This window comes from Hyla sarda, chromosome 4, assembly GCF_029499605.1.
Source record: "Hyla sarda isolate aHylSar1 chromosome 4, aHylSar1.hap1, whole genome shotgun sequence".
Classification (NCBI taxonomy): domain Eukaryota; kingdom Metazoa; phylum Chordata; class Amphibia; order Anura; family Hylidae; genus Hyla; species Hyla sarda.
In genome coordinates, this window is record NC_079192.1 from 377785670 (window position 1) to 377803925 (window position 18256).

The 18256-nt window shown below is 40.6% G+C and overlaps 1 protein-coding gene across 1 annotated transcript in view; it reads left to right on the forward strand.

Moving 5' to 3' along the window:
* The first annotated feature begins 1270 nt into the window (after positions 1–1270).
* SPARC (secreted protein acidic and cysteine rich) overlaps positions 1271–18256 on the forward strand; it is a 23092-nt gene continuing 6106 nt past the window's right edge. The window contains 6 exon segments of the mRNA XM_056569908.1: positions 1271–1401; positions 15224–15288; positions 16490–16546; positions 16626–16716; positions 17716–17777; positions 17779–17838. Of these exon segments, the coding sequence (XP_056425883.1) occupies positions 15232–15288; positions 16490–16546; positions 16626–16716; positions 17716–17777; positions 17779–17838 (327 nt within the window). The 5' untranslated portion in view covers positions 1271–1401; positions 15224–15231.

Below are 18256 nucleotides of genomic sequence, written 5' to 3' on the forward strand. Positions count from 1 at the left end.
TTGAAATGAATGACATACGGGAGCGCATACGAAGGCATACGGGAGCGCAAGGTTTTAGCTCCCCCCTGCCGTATGCGCTCCCGTATGGGAGAAAACGTAGTGTGAACCCAGCCTCAGTCGGCTCTAGGGCCGCGCGGACACTGCAGTCTCAAATAGACTGCAATGTGATCCGCGAGTATTTCCGCCTGAAGAATGAGCAACGCCTTTCTTCAGGCTGAAATTTTCAAGCAGATTTTCCCTTCACAAATTCCGCTTCACAAATTCCGAAGTGTGAATTTGTGAACGGAAAACCATTCACTACACTATACATTTTAGTAAGCAGAATTTCTGCCTGCAGGCAGAAATTCCGTAGTGTGAACCTAGCCTAAGGCTAGGTTCAGACTACGGAAATTCCGACAGAAATTCAGCCGTGAAATTTCCATCCGAAATTCCGCTTGCTAAAATGTCTAGTGTAGTGAATGGGTTTCCGTTCACAAATTCACACTTCGGAATTTGTGAAGCCGAAAATCTGCTTAGAAAATCCGCTTAGAAATTTCCGCCTGAAGAAAGGCGGTGATCTTTCTTCAGGCGGAAATCCGCGCGGATCACATTGCAGTCTATTGGAGACTGCAGTGTCCGCGCGGTCCTAGCGCCGACTGATTCAGCCGGCGCTGGCCGCACTCGGAATCTCCGGGCGGAAATTTTCTGCCTGGAGATTCCGTAGTCTCAACCCAGCCTAAGAGGTGCAGACGTAGACATCACACCTGAGCCCTGATGCCTGTGGGGAGCCCAAACCTATGCCCTCCAGTGTTGTAAATGGCCTATTATAGTTGGGGCAGTCTGTGCCAGATTTTGTGCTGGGGTCCGGAATGCTCTTACAGAATTGTATTGTCCATGTGAACATACAGGTATAAGAAGTCTGGTTATGGAGCTCACATTTGGGGTGTTGGGGTGAGCAGGACTATTGTTCTATGTTACTCCTGACATTGCTGGAACACACAGATTCTGCTAATAACTTCCATTTCCTGGCATTACGTCAGAGTTTCCCAACCAGGATGTCTCCAGCTGTTGCAAAACTACAACTCCCAGCATGCCCGGACAGCCAAAGGCTGTCCGGGCATGCTGGGAATTGTAGTTTTGCAACAGCTGGAGGCACCCTGGTTGGGAAACACTGCATTACATTTAGGAGTCTCTGTGGATTGCTCTGGTCTGAAGTTTTTTTTTTTTTTTTTTGGCTGCTTCCTTAGAATAGGACTGAAGAGGGGGGCAGGATGGGGCCAGTGCAGCCTCCTAGAAAGAATGAGAAAGACAGACAGCACAGTCCCACCCACCCCATCTCTGCTCTGTGCTAACTAATCCTGCACCCTTCAGATTTCTTCAGACTATCCCAGAGACTGAAGCTCTCTCCTCTCTTGTCCCAAGGTATGGATTTCCTACATATATATATATATTTTTTTTTTTGCATCCTCCAATAGCATGGACTACCTAATGGTCTGCGAAACCTGCAAAATGCCCTTGTATCTCTTGGACTATAGAAGTCCCTTTTATAGAGAATAGGAATTATTGTTAACCTTTTGCAGGTAGGATGTAGCAGAGCTGAGCTTGTAATTTTCGCAACTTGTAATGCTGCATATTAGATAGAAACATAGAATGTGTCCTCAGATAAGAACCATGTGGCCCATCTAGTCTGCCCAATAATCAATAATCCCTGGCCCTATCTTATATGAAGGATAGCCTTATACCTATCTCTATCTTATAGGAAGGATAGCCTTATACCTATCTCTATCTTATAGGAAGGATAGCCTTATACCTATCCCTATCTTATAGGAAGGATAGCCTTATACCTATCTCTATCTTATAGGAAGGATAGCCTTATACCTATCTCTATCTTATAGGAAGGATAGCCTTATACCTATCTCTATCTTATAGGAAGGATAGCCTTATACCTATCTCTATCTTATAGGAAGGATAGCCTTATACCTATCTCTATCTTCTAGGAAGGATAGCCTTATCCCTATCTCTATCTTATATGACGGAAAGCCTTATACCTATCTCTATCTTACAGGAAGGATAGCCTTATACCTATCTCTATCTTATATGAAGGATAAGCCTTATACCTATCTCTATCTTTTAGGAAGGAAAGCCTTATACCTATCTCTATCTTACAGGAAGGATAGGCTTATACCTATCTCTATCTTATAGGAAGGATAGCCTTATACCTATCCCTATCTTATAGGAAGGATAGCCTTATACCTATCCCTATCTTATAGGAAGGATAGCCTTATACCTATCTCTATCTTATAGGAAGGATAGCCTTATACCTTTCTCTATCTTATAGGAAAGATAGCCTTATGCCTATCTCTATCTTATATGAAGGATAGCCTTATGCCTATCCCTATCTTATATGAAGGATAGCCTTATGCCTATCCCTATCTTATATGAAGGATAGCCCTATCCCTATCTTCTAGGAAGGATAGCCTTATACCTATCTCTATCTTATAGGAAGGATAGCCTTATGCCTATCTCTATCTTATAGGAAGGATAGCCTTATGCCTATCTCTATCTTATAGGAAGGATAGCCTTATGCCTATCTCTATCTTATAGGAAGGATAGCCTTATACCTATCTCTATCTTATAGGAAGGATAGCCTTATGCCTATCCCTATCTTAAAGGAAGGATAGCCTTATGCTAGACTTGGTTTTACATAGGACTGCTGCTAAACTCACTTTGCATTTTAACTATTGCAAGGTCAAAACTAGGCAGCCCACAGATATACTGCCCTTTATCGGTACCTTTTGTATTTTGAGGGTGGTAACTGTGTGTTACATAAATCCACAAAAAATAGCTAAAAATATCTTTATTAGGTAACAAAATTACAAAAAGTCCAAAAATATATATATATAAAAAAAAAAAAAAACAGTAAACCATTCAGGTTATAGAGTCTCAGATTCAGAGTACTCCAATGGGTCAATCCCCAAACATTAAACCCATTTTATGTTTGGGGATTGACCCATTGGAGTACTCTGAATCTGAGACTCTATAATCTGAATGGTTTACTGTTTTTTTATATATTTTTGGACTTTTTCAAATTTTCTTACATACTGGTAATAAAGATATTTTTAGCTATTTTTTTTTGTGGATTTTTGTCAGATAATTATCTAAAGTGGACGTGAGGGTCCAGGTTTTGTCAGTGATTAGTAACTGTGTGTCTTCTGTTTGCAGGATCATTTATAGATATATATATATATATATATATATATATATATATATATATTCAGTAGCACTGTACACGCAATATACCACACACAAAGTCTTGACAATTTCCAACCAATTTAACCTATAACTCTAAGGCAGCTTTTCCTAACCAGGCTGCCTCCAGCTGTTGCAAAACTACAACTCCCAGCATGACCGGACAGCCAAAGGCTGTCCGGTCATGCCGGGAGTTGTAGTTTTGCAACAGCTGGAGGCACCCTGTTTGGAAAACACTGCTCTAAGGCATGGATTGCTCTAAAGACACCTTTCTTCCTTTTATGCATGTCTTCCCTTTATGGTCTGTTCAATAATTGCAATTAAAAACCTGAACGTGTGAACACACCCTAATGGTGCACTGCAAACAATATATACTTTAATGCTTTGTAAGGCTAAGTTTCCACTTAGGTTTTTTTTCTGGCAGTTTTTGGATATCTGCCACTGCAGTTTTTGAGCCAAAGCCAGAAGTGTATTCAAAAGGAATAGGATATATAAAGGAAGAACTTACACTTCTCCTCCCTTATGGATCCACTTCTGACTTTGGCTCAAAAACTGCAGTGGCAGATATCCAAAAACTGCCAGAAAAAACCAAGTGGAAACTTAGTCTTATAGTGATGTGCTGCTACATACATAGCTGGAAGGGTTAACCGGAGGAACTCTTACGGGTTTTGGGTTGCCCCTTTAAAATTCCTCAGTGATAAGGAATGGAGTTTGCTGTGGGTGAGGAGGAGGAATCTGAACAATCTGTTCTGGAGGATACTTATGTAGTGATAGCGGCAATAAAAGTAGTGTAAGGAATCTCGAAGTGCCTGGCATAATATAGATAGGACTACAGGTGAAGCTTTTCACTTTTCTTACATATATGACAAATTCGACTCTGCTACATATGTATAATTCAAATGACCGCTTTCCTAGTTATCCATCAATTTCCTGATATTACCTGTATTGGTACAGTGTTACAGTGATGCTTACATTATAGTGCACAATTCCTGTACTACAAAGTCTTAATCTGTATTGGATTGTAACATAGTTAAAGGGGTACTCTGCTGGAATTTTTTTTTATTTAAATCAACTGGTGCCAGAAAGTTAAACAGATCTGTAACTGACTTCTATTTTAAGATTTTAATCCTTCCAGCACTTATCAGCCGCTGTATATTACAGAGGAAGTTCTTTTCTTTTTTTAATTTCCTTTCTGTCTGACCACAGTGCTCTCTGCTGACACCTCTGTCCATGTCAGGAACTGTTCAGAGTAGGAGAAAATCCACATAGCAAACCTTTCCTGTTCTGGACAGTTCCTAAAATGGACAGATGTGCCAGCAGAGAGCACTGTGATCAGACAAAAAGAAAATAATTTCCTGTGGAGCAAATAGCAGCTTATAATTACTGGAAGGATTAAGATTTTTTAATAGAAGTAATTTACAAATCTGTTTAACTTTTTGGAACCAGTTGATTTAAAGAAGAATGTTTCCCAGTGGAGTACCCCTTTAAGGATGGATGGATAGATAGATAGAGAAATAGTCTAATGTAGCAAAGTGCAGTTTGTTATAGTTTATTATCTATCTATCTACCAATCATGTTTCGGTAGATATTCAGTGTTACATTGTTTTGTCATTTCTGGGACTCTATATAACACAGGAGAACAATAAAAATAGTCTGCATAAGACTGCATAAAAGACAATACAAACAATACAGATATTCACACAATATAATACGTAGCACATCTTTATCACAGTGTGTTATATGAAGTGTTTTTTATTTTTGTTTTTGTTTTCTCCCAAAGAACTGCAGGTAATCCTATTCTGTTATCACAAAGATGTGTCCCAGTATGCAGACAATGCAGTGTTAAATGACAAACACAGCTCTGCTACGTCTTCAAAACAGCATCTGTAAAAGCAAAGGGCTGCAGCTGTTGACATAAATTGCAGTTGTCACTGCGTGGCAGGTTCTTCTGTAGTGCAGGGGGGGAAAAAGGGGTTAACACAAGCATTGTCTGCCACATAAGCAAAAAAGGGGGGAGGGTGGGATGGGAGAAAAGAAAGGAGGGAGGGGTGGGGGGGGGGTGCTGTTATGTGGGAGAGAGAATCAACTCTACCAAGTTTGCTGGAAAGCCCAGCTCCACCCTGCCTGGCTCTCCTCTCACATTACTCAGGCTCTGAGGAATGCCTGGTGCTATAGCAACGTGACCCGTCCTCCTTTACCGACTGTCCACTACCACCATCATCATAGGCCGGGATGTTCAGAGTAGTTGGTCTCTCAGAGTTGCATCTATGTCAGGCTTTTTGTCCATTTGGAGATAATAAACTGGAGAATTTTGTCTATCAATTTATATTTTCCATCAATATTTTAAAATTTTTATTTTTTCTATATATATATTTCCATTTTTTTCAATTTTTTATTTTTTTTTGCCGCTGATTTTTACAAAAGGATTTTTTTTTACATTACAAATGACCTTCTAAGTTGGGACCCCATGTTTCATAGCAAAAGGCAGGAACAGTTTTGACTGTCAGCACTGTCTGGGTGTCTTCCTACTAATATCATCTGACAAGACCACCATAGACCCCGATCACACAGTGTGGTTGCTGCATGCATTATTTTTTGGATCATAACCAAAAATGTAAACCGGATTCACACAGTGCAGCATTGGCACTAAGCTTTTTTATTTCACTTTTTTTTTTTTTATATTTTACAATATTTACGGAATTCCTTTTTGTCAATCAAAAAACTGTACCATGTGAACCTAGCCTAAGTGAAGTCTTGGAGAACCTGTAACCTCCATTACATTTCTGGCCTTCAAGGCAGGATCTATTGTGGGCCCACCAAACTATCAAATATTAATAATACTTGTCTCCTCATATGAAGCACAGAAATCTTTTGGGCCCCTCCATCTCCATGACCTCAGTATGACTGCAACCTTATCACTCCCTATAGTTAGGTTTTTGAGTGGAACTATGGGTCCTAAATTCCCATGCCACATTTTCTGTCAGCCTTACCCCCAACCACTCTCCCTCTAGGTCCCAATTTTACTTCTTTAAACTTTACGTTGTAAAAGCAAATATTATTTATACATAAACTTGAAAAATGATCATAAAAATGTGTATGTTAATTGTTAAAAAATTTTTTTGTTAACCTTATTATTTAAGGAAAAGGACAAACAAACATTTTTTGGAAAGGCAGAGAACTTACCGAAAGTATCACACATAAGAATTTAAACCGTAGCAGTCTTAAAATGGTCACTGTCATTTTCAACAAACTATGGAGCGTGGAGAGGGAAGAGGGAGAGGAAAGTGGGTGGAGATAGACAGGAGCACACACACTGCTCATACCGACAGATAGTACAGGTGACACTGATGACAACTGTACTTATTTTGTCCCGTTGTGTGGAGGGGATCTTCAGTAATTTCCTCCGTTAGCTCCAGTCCCAGCAGTCAGCTTGGGGCATGGGCGACGCTTGCTAACATCCCCGCTACTGCGAGACCCTGCAGAGAGCAGCAGCGGTGACATCAGTAAGCTCCACCCGTGCCCCAAGCCGGGTCCCCGAAACGGAGCTAACGGAGGAGATTACCGAAGAACCCCGCCACGGAATGGGACAAGGTGAGTACCGTTGTCATCAGTGTCACCTGCACTATATGCAGGTGACACTGGTGACGGATTTCCTTTAACAAAAATGACAAACTAAACATCCCCCAAAAATGATTTGGAATTGTTTTATGACCTCAAAGACGTCATCTACAACCATTACAAACTCCAATATTGTAATGGGAAAGGTTTCATGGGAAGAGACTACTGGGGTCACATTGCTCTTCTTCTCAGCTCTTAGACTCTGTATGGAGTCAGATTAGTAGATAGTCTTATAAATCTAGGTGCCTGGTATTTGTTACAATGACCTCCATGATCCATTTCTAGTTTAAAGACCTGAGCAAACCCCATAAAGGATCGAATTAGCATCCTGTTTTCTTAATTTAACCATACCACACAAGCATGAATACCTAGACATATGTGGCGCCACAGTATGGCTGTGCAGAGAGTGGTCCCCCTTTTGCCATATGTGTTACATTAAAGTTTTTTGGTGACCCATCAACATGAGCTTAGACGTTTAGGGGTCTCTTGATTCTACCAAAGAACATTTCCAGATCATGGACCCCATCTATCCAAACTTTTCTCATGTCCTTGTTATACATTAGATAAGATGTATCGTAATCTAGCACTATATTGTAAGAAACGGTACATGATGTAAACTTGTTTGGACATAGGGGGCTTCTTTGATAGCAGACCCATCAAAACTATGTTATTTTGGTGGTGTTTCCCCTCAACTCTCAGTATGAACAGATGCCATGCTATTTTCCACCGCACGCCCCAGTTTATGACTTTCGTGGCAGATGACGTTGGTGTGATGATCCATTTGTACACACAGACCTAGTACACAGGCAAATTTTATTGAGGCTTCAGACCAAGAAAAATTTCCTGCTCCTTCATTTTTCCACTCAAGATTGCCACAACTGAGAAAGCTTAAGTCATTGTTTACTTTTTGTCCATAAAATATTGGGTTTGACAAAAAGACTTTACATCTGTGCAAAACATTTATTCTACAACGGTGTCTTCCCTGCTTGCCCAGGCACTTAGAGACGTGGGTAATCTTAAGGTATGTTCACATCTGTTTTGCACTCTTTTTGTGGCATATTATTGGCAGCCGCACAAAACTGTATTCGCTTAGAAACAGACCAAGCATGCAACTTAGGCCCATGATATAACATAACTGTTAGGCAATAGTTATAAATCCCCAACCCTACAGGAATACCAGGAAAACAGAGCATCCATGGGCTCTCTCACACCTTTAAAAGTCTACTAGTGACTACATACGATCTATTTTCAAATATATACTTTTATACCATAATTAAAGTGTACCCCTCAGATCACACAAAAAAACATTTTTTTAAATACATCACTCAGTACCTAATCCTGACCATGTACATCTAATTTTTATGTGTCTAGCACCTTTATTTATTTTTTATGACACTTTTAATTTTGCTCACTAGTCTGAATTCTCCCAAAGGGACGGGGTGTGACCTCACTGTGCAGGTCTCCGCCCCCTCCCTCAGTATGCTGTCTGCTCACATCTCCCCTAGCATTAGCAAAACTACAACTCCCAGCTTGTCCTCACTGACAGTAGTGGGACACAAGCTGACAGTGGGGGGATTTTTACTCCAGCTATGAGCCCTGCGCTCACAGCTGTCAATCAAGGAAGTGTGTCCATGACATAGGTGATGATGCATGGACACAGCAGGACTAGTAGGGGCAGCTGTTTGACTGGCTTTTTCAGTATGAAATATTGAAATTTTTCTAATGAAAGCAATTGAAAAACCTATTGGTGTATGCTTTACAACATATCAAAAGTTTTTGTATCTGACAGTGCCCATTTAAAGGTTTATGTCCAGACCATTGAATTAAATGGGCACAGCTCAATTATGTAGCTGTATATGTTGTCATACCTTGATGCTTGTATGCCAACGTATACAAATGTAGGGTACTGTACTTAGCAAGTGTGGACTTGCCCTTAGGGTCACACATAGCACATACGCAGTATATTTCACACTGTGCAAAAACCGCTGCACAGCGGGAAATGCGCTGCATATTCTCCAATGAGCAAACACATAGGACTACCCAGCGGAAGACCAGTGTGCACAGTGAGGTTTGGAGGAGGGTCTGCGCACACAGGGCACAGGGCTGCTGCCGGGTAGCCCTGTGTGTCTGCTCATAGAAGAGAGAATATGCAGCATATTTCCTGCTGCGCAGTGGTTTTCGCACAGTGTGAAATATACTGGTGTATATGCTATGTGTGACTCTACCCTTACAGAAACATTCCTTCTACTGGAAACACAATGCTGGTATCAATAGTCAAATAATTTCTGTGTTTCAACAGGAGGATAGGCTTGGGCAAGTAATAATCCAACATGTTGTTCCTTCCTTTCCATGACATTTACCATGGGTTGATGTTGGGAAACATCCATTAAACGGCTACTCCACTGGAAAACTTTTTTTTATTTAATACTCTAGAGGAAGCTTTTTTTTTATTTTTGAATTTCTTTTCAGTCTTACCACAGTGCTGTCTGCTGACACCTCTGTCCATTTTAGGAACTGTCCAGAGTAGGAGCAAATTGCCATAGCAAACCTATCCTTCTCTGGACAGTTCCTGAAATGGACAGAGGTTTCAGCAGAGAGCACTGTGGTCAGACAGAAAGGAAATTCAAAAAGGAGAAAACTTCCTGTTGCATACAGCAACTGATAAGTACTGTAGGCTTAAGATTTTTAAACAGAAGTAATTTACAAATCTGTTTTATCTTTCTGGCACCGATTGATTAAAAAAAAAAGTTTCCAGCGGAGTACCTCTTTAAAATTGGATCTCTGGCTAATCTCACTTAAATCAATTAGTTTGGTTATTATATTTCTAATGGGCATGACTTAAGCCATAATTTGGTAAGGCACACAGGAGAGGCCCCTATACACATTGAATATTCTGTAGATCCAAGAATGATTGTCATCAGTGGCGATATAGGGATCGGCACATTGAAATCCAACATACTGGATTCTTCCTTCCCTTGATATCTGCTGTTAGGATCCTTTGATCCTGTGGGAAATAAGCCTCTGACAAAGGTGCCTGATTTATTCCTCTCTCCCCAATAGAATACAGTAGGTGTTATTTCGTGTGTATAGTCATCTTTTCTTTTATAGTATTGGCCAAACTCGAACTACACTCATGTTCCTAGTCAGGGAATTGACCTATAGAGAGACTACTTAGAGTGTTACCCAAAAATATGGAAAAGTACCTTTTCTTGCCACTTCTACAGATTCCTGGATGGGTTAGCTCAGAAATTCAATTTTTTAAATATTAGTTTTAATATTCATATCCAAGAACAGTTGGAAAGAAAAATAAAACTTCCTCTCCACTATTTAAAAAGAACAGATGCGAAACCCATTGGCCAAAGGGGTTAATGGCTACATTTGCTTCATCTTCCATGATGAATCCGACCAATGTGTATTCCTCTGTCCATGAAGTGTACAAAGTGAAATCTTTCCAGACATAGATGAGGAGGAGAAGAAGTCTCTTTTCATAAACTTAGTTTACTCTTCTGAAATAAACTTGTTTTTTCCTTGCTCTGAGATCATGAGGAGCTGAGGTTTGTTTGCTACAGGGTACATTTCCCTCTATGAACGCTTCCAACCAAAATACATCAGGTTCTGTACTTCTGTGTCAATGAGTTTACCATGTGAGAAATGTTTATTGACATGTTGAGGGCCAAGCAAACAAAGTAGGAGGTCACTTCATTCTGATTTCCTATAGCTATTATGCATCAACAAGTTTTGGGGTTTTTTTTGCCAAAAAAAACAAAAAGGCCAAATTAGTAGCACGCCCATATTTTATAGGATATACAGATACATCTGTATATATTAAGAAAACATTTTTCAAAATAATTCATTCATTTTATATGCTTTTTATTTTATTTTTTACAATTTTTTTTGTTTTTGTTTTCCTAACCACAAAACTGTACATTGTAGTTAATTAACATTTTCTACATGCAGAACAGAATCAATTTACAGTATGCAAAGGCCCAATGGGTAAAACAATTGTTAAGGCCCCTGCTAATTTTTTGGGAAGGATGTTCTCCCTGGGTACATGTAACACGTGCCAGGAAATGTCTAAATAAAACAGGGTGCCCCGCCAAGTTGTATTTGGGTCTATTTATAATAAAACCAAAGTGTTAATGCTCAATATCTTTGTAGACTTAAACATTTGCAGTGAAAACTATGTTGACCATGAATGGAAGTCCATCTCTGGTCCGTCAGAACTGAGAGCGCCAATGGTTGTAAGGGAAAATTTACTGAAGTTTCGAATACTGGAGTTTCTGAGATGTTACTATTGTGGGTGTCATGGCTATGGCAAACAAATGATCGGTGAGTTTACTTGGTTTTGGACACCCACCCATCAGATATTGACTGCCTATCCTGAGAAAAGACCCAGAAAACAACTTAAAAATGTGCTGAAGTACAATATGACAAATTTTATTACATTTGTGCATCTTTTGGTTGCCAGAAAAGCAAATCTGCACCAATTTAGAGAAGAAATACATTTGCATAATTTTGCCAGTTTCTGCCATATGTTCTGATACATCTATGTGTTCATGGGAGGCAATGCCCCGTCCACTTTCCTTGGCACTTTAAAAATTGACAAAGGAAGTGCAAAATTGCATCAATTGGAAAATTTTTGCTTTAAATACAACATAGGCCGCTACCCTCAACAGCAAAGCAACCACTGTTATTCCAAAACGGTGTAAATAATATTTAGTGGTAACTATAGGATATAACCTTTTAATTTTATTGAGACTGATAGAAATGTCTTAAAGGGGTATTCTGGGCTTAACTAACTTTCAACTATCCTGCCCATTATGAAGAATTATGCTAGTTCTACATTTACTTGCTATACCGTTCTGCCATGGATCGTCTTCTTTTTCTTCTTTATATGGTCCCCCCCCCCAGGTCTAGCATTTGCATTTAGGTCTTGATGATGTTCGTCTCACAATCCTTTGCGGCTCGAGGTGGCAGCTGAAGATGTTTGCGGTCCATATTTACATCCTTACGTGCCGGCATCCCGTGATCTCGGCAATCTGCAGAGTGCGGGAACGCAGGGAACGCCGGCACGTCAGGACGTACAGATGGACCACAAACATCATAAGGGGGCTGGCTTGTGAGGAAATACAAGAAATAGCCAAGCCCCCTGACACCAGCTGCCGCCTCAAGCCACAAAGGATTGTGAGACGACGTCATCAAGATCTAAACGGAAATGCTAGACCTGGGGGGATCATAAAAAGATGATCCACGGCAGAGTGGTATAGCAAGTAAATGTAGAACTAGCATAATTCTTCATAATGGGTGGGATAGTTAAAAGTTAGTTAAGCCCGGAATACCCCTTTAAGACATTGTGAGACATGAATATGACACATAAAAAAATTAGCTGTGGGTTTACCACTTTCATGAGCAATTTTGAGGTTATATGGGATGTGGAGACCCTACATACCTAGCCCTGGATTCAGGTAATAAAACTAGGTGCCATTGAATGGTAAAGACCCTGGGAAAATTGCTCCCTTTGCCCTCCCTATAATTCCACCCTGGCTACATAAATAGAAATTGGACGTTATATACCAATGTCTAGTATATGTAAATTGAGTAGGCCACCAAGCTCAAGCAACTCATATTTTTCCCTCAGATTGGAATATATTATAGTTTTAGGAAGGAGCGTTTCAACAAATCACCTGAATATATAGGGGGCACCGCAGTCATCTCAGCCCCGCTGTTGCTTTTGGTTAGTAAAATGTTTTTGCTCTCTGATCTGAAATGTGATTAAATAATCCTGTTTATTTTTGGCCAGTGGACATAAAGAATGTTCTCCCTGGGTACATGTAATGCGTGCCAGGAAATGTCTAAATAAAACAGGGTGCCCCGCTCTGTGCGCAGCCTATCAGGACTTGAGGTGTAATAGGCAAGCTGCCAAGCGTGGCAGTCTTTTTCCACCCAGACACTCCTGAAGTGAATTTCCAAAAAATTAAGCTGACCCCATCCCCAAGACAGTGCACAGAAGGGGACCCCTGTCCAGGAAAAATATAATGAAAGGAAGTTTTTTGGCCGACTCCATCTGACAACTTCGCAAAGTGTACTGGGAATGAAAATGAACACAATTGGGTCTATCCACTTGAAAGTCCTATGTGAATATATGAAAGCTTAATATCCTTTGAAAAAACCTTTTAAAGAATCTATTAAAAACTCTTTTTGAATTTTCTTTAAAGGGGTACTCCGCTGCTAGATATGTTATCCCCTATCCAAAGGGAACCCCCACGCTCTCTGCCGCAGCACCCCAGTCATCTGATGCACAGAGTGTACTCCGCTCCATGACAGATGACTGGCAACCATAGCCGCAATGTCTCCTCCATTCATGTCTATGGGAGGAAGCATAGCGGCTGTGTACCAGCCACCCCCCCCCCTCCCATAGACATGAATGGAGGGGGCGTGCCGTGACATCACGAACATGAAAGCCTAAGGCACCTTAATACTACGTTCACCTGAACAACTCAGATGATACCAGCACTTTCTGTTCATACAAATGCTTGGAACCATGTAGAAACCTGATGCACCTCATTGGTGTCCAGTATGGATGATGCATTACTATTGGAAAACCTGTGTTTTCTCATTGGATTTTCCTTTTAACAAAGTTTAAAATAGAAAAGTCAATATTTCTGCTTAAAACGGTTTACTTAAAGGGAATCTGGGAAATAATATGTAAAAAAAAATACTCTGATGTTTGAGTACTGATCTCGGGGAGTAGAGAGTGAGAGATGTGGTATAGGGGTTCTCCTGTCTGACATACATTTGGCCTGATGGTCATGATACTTACATAGATCCATCTAACTAGTGAGAGTGTATGTTACAGTTGCCATATTTCAGATATTCTCCTTTTAAAGGTAATGTCACATGTATGCATCAGTTGTGGCTTTTTTAAGGAATCTGTCCCTGGAAAATCATTTAGTGCTGCAGCATAAAAACACAATGGGGGAGATTTATCAAAACCTGTGTAGAGGAAGAGTGCAGATTCTCATAGCAACCAATCAGATCGCTTCTTTCATTTTTCACAGACTTCTTTAAAAATGAAAGAAGCCATTTGATTGGTTGCTTTGGGCAACTGCACCACTCTTCCTCTACACAGGTTTTGATGAATCTCCCCCAATATCTTTTTACATTATTCTTTCATAACGCACCATTTTGTCCATTCATGTCAATGTATTAATGTTGCTTCACGTCCTAAAACTAAGTGAATGGAATATTTCTAAAACCCTTTCACAGACCTGGCAGGCAGAAAAATGTATTGTACATGCTGTTATGAAGGTACCTTAAGAGAAATTTTGTTATACACATCCAAGTCCACCATCTTACTAGGCTAATTTCAGGAATTAGCTGGAAGTAGTCACCTGGGCATTCAGCTCGGTTCCACTCAACCTTTTATTGAACCGACCTGAGATACGTACTTACTATTGCAGTCCAGCTATGCTATCTTTTGTATAAACAATTACCCTCAAGGTGACCCCCTTCTTCATTCTCTATTCTCTTGGTTATCACTCCACAATTCCAAATTCTCCTGCTCGTTCTGTTAGGACTTGTTCCATACCATTAAAGGAGATATCCAGTGCTGAAAAACTTTTCCCCTATCCTAAGTATAGGGGATAAGTTTCAGATTGCAGGGGGTCCGACCGCTGGGGCCCCCCGCGATCTCCTTTACAGGGCCCTGGCAGCCCGCGGGAAGGGGGCGTGTTGACCACCGCACGAAGTGGCAGCTGACATGCCCCCTCAATACAACTCTATGGCAGAGCCGGAGAGCTGCCTTCGGCAATCTCCGGCTCTGCCATAGCGCAGTATTGAGGGGGCGTGTCGGCCGCAGCTTCATGCGGTGGTCAACACCCACTATCTGGCCAGCGAGCCAGACCCCCGTACAGGAGATCGCGGGGGGCTCCAGCGGTTGGACCCCCTCCCCCCCCCCCCCCCCACCCCCTGCGTTCTGAAACTTATCCCCTATACCCTAGAATACGTTTTTTAGCACTGAACTACCTTTTTAAGCCACATGCTTGTCTTGGCTCTACAGTTCATGTAACATACTGTATAATCCATTCTTCTACAACAATAGATTGTAGGTGAATATATTGTATTTTGATAACTCGCCCTGAGTTGATTGTATTCTGAGACATATTATAGGGATTCCTATATTGGTGTATAATACTGTAACTCCAGGGAAAACTGTAAAATCAAGTGTGACTACAGCCCACTCCTCAGGATCCCGCTCTCCTAATGTCAATAAGTTGTTTGGCAGGGTACAAAGAAACTTCTATCTTTGATGTCATATAACATTACACACATTTGCTTTACATGCTACACTTGACTTAAACTAAGAATTTTTTTTCAGGTAGCACAATGAGAGTCTGGATCTTCTTCGTCTTGTGCCTGGCTGGCAAAGCACTAGCTGCACCTGTAAGTGGTAATTTATGTACAGTGAAATCCTCCTTTTCCCTTGGCCATAATATGATAACGTAACATAGAATAATGACTTAAAGGGGTACTCCCGTGGAAAACTTTTTTTTTTTTTTTTTTTTTTTTTTAATCAACTGGTGCCAGAAAGTTAAACAGATTTGTTAATTATTTTTATTAAAAAATCTTAATCCTTCCAGTACTTTTTAGGGGCTGTATACTACAGAGGAAATGTTTTTCTTTTTGGATTTCTGTTATGTCACGACCACAGTGCTCTCTGCTGACCTCTGCTGTCCATTTTAGGAACTGTCTAGAGCAGAATATGTTTGCTATGGGGATTTTCTCCTGCTCTGGACAGTTCCTAAAATGGACAGCAGAGGTCAGCAGAGAGCACTGTGGTCGTGACATAAGAGAAATCCAAAAAGAAAAACATTTCCTCTGTAGTATACAGCCCCTAAAAAGTACTGGAAGGATTAAGATTTTTTTTTATAGAAATAATTTACAAATCTGTTTAACTTTCTGGCACCAGTAGATCTAAAAAAAAAAAAAAGTTTTCCACGGGAGTACCCCTTTAATAAGAAAAAACTAAGAACATTTTGTTCAACCTATTATCCTACCATGTTGATTCTGAGGATTTTTACTGTTGCAGACCCTGGGCTTAGTTTAATAGGTCAGGCTTAGTTTATCCGGTGTTCCATTGCTGACAGAGTAATGGGAGACCTGAAAATGGAAGCCTGACTCACTATGTTAAGCCATCCTCTTCTTTGTTGGTCCACAACCGAATATGGATTAGGGTCACAATGGAAAGCTACTGCTTTGGGAATTATATATTTGGAAAGTTGAGCCTGAACTACTAAACTAAGATCCCCTTTTAATAGTTGGTCCTTAGAGTCTATTCACACGTCAGAATTCCGCGAGCGGAAATTCCGAAGTGTCAACGAGAGTGCAGAATCCTATAGAAGTGTATTGGGATTTCATATGAGGCAGAATTCCGCTGGTAGAAATGCTGCCATGTGAATAGACCCTAACAGTACATGGATTAGGCCTAACAAAAAATATCTTCATTTTGGAAATCTTTTCTGGCTTTCTTGTAGAGAGATACTATTCCATTTCAGTGATAAATATACATCATTTATGCTGCCACTTTATTCTTGGTCGATAACTTTTTGTACCAAGCTTTTTACCAAGCTCTCCTTTCTTTAAGCAGCAACAGGATGCTTTGCCAGAAGAGGAAGAGGTGATAGAAGATGTTGTGACTGAGGTAAGCCAACTTGAGACGTGCATTCATTGACCAAGAAATTCTTTACAGTTATTTTCACCTTCATTCTTTACATTTACAGGAGACAGTAGTGGGAGCAAACCCCGTGCAAGTAGAAGTTGGAGAGTTTGATGAGGCAATAGATGAGGAAGAGGAACCCACCACACCTGAAAGTAAGGCTTACATCCAGTTAATACTAAAGGCCTCCATACACATTAATGAATAGTCCAAACCAACTCACTTTGGCAGGACTATCTGGCTGTCTACTCTTATGGGGCCTTACAACTCTTGCCCAGCAGATGGAGGAAAGAAAGATCAGGCATGCTAAATTTCAATGCACAATCCTGTGTTTTTCCTAGAGATATGCCACTGCCAGAGCTGCCTCCCTATTAAAAACACATCTATTCTTGGGCAAGTCAAGGGAACTTGTATAGGAAAACGTGCACTTGTATCTGGGTTAAGACCCTTTTGAGAATTTGCAATGTCAGCCACACTGGTTGTGACTAACCCTAACCCCAAAATTTCTTGAAACAATGACTACACAATATGAAAAACCTGAATAGACAGAAGAGGACAACTCCAGGACCTAGAATTTGGTTTAACCATAGCAAAAAGGAAGAGATACAGTGCTTTGCTGAATGCTTCTGCCACTACATTTTGTTGATCAGTGGGGGGGGGGGGGGGGGGGGGGGGCCTTAGCATCAATCTAAAGTTTATCACTGTGAAACATAAGAAGTTTGTTAAAGGGGTCATCCAGGTATAGAAAAAAACAGAGCCAATTCCTCTCAAAAACAGTCCCTGTCTGGCCCCTAGGCTGCATGCAGCATCCCGGCTTCACCCTCTTTAACGGAACAGAGCTGAAGAACCACACCAGCTTTTAGGTCTTTTTAATTAACTTTTTAAGGTTACGGGGATTTTCCAAGCTCATATAAATATTTACCTTAGGGAGGAAATAACAAAAGATCCAGCACTCACCTGATAAATTGTCCCACTGCTTGGTCAGTCCTTTTGGGCTTTCTCCACTCAGCTGAAGAAAAGACGTGCCAGTATACCCACATGACCCCTGCAGTTAGTCACTGGCCTTAGTGGTCACATGCCATACACTCCTTTACTTGAAGATAACCCCCTACCTATATTCTTTCTAAAGTCCTATAAAACATTATTTCCCATAGACCCTTGCCTGAACCACCACTGCAAGCATGGAAAGGTGTGCGAAGTAGATGAGAGCAACACCCCCAATGTGTGTGTGCCAAGACCCATCAACCTGCCCTGCAAGTGTAGGCGAGTTTGAGAAGGTAAGTCTTGGAATGGATCCTTGTGGGTCATACTGTACCCAATCACACTCAAAAATAAAGAAAAACTGATTTAAGATAAACCAATATATTATTTAAGTTATTTACCTCTTTGGCCTAATTTACACCAGCAAGTTCCATGTCACTGTCACTTCTATATTTGATCTTGAGTATTATTTGCCAGTGTGAATTCCAACAAAGTTCATTATGTGAAGAGTTGTCAGATTCTAGTTTGGACCTGAAGCGATGCATTCAGCTATTTGAACATTCCAATGTAGGGGTTGTTTGACTATGAATGACAGGGAACTATAGTTGACAAGCTGTTACACATTGTGAATGAGTAAATACAAAAACTAATGAGTAAAATAAGGAGTTATTCTTTTCTTTTGGCAAGCCCTAAAAAAATGAATGGATTAAAGAA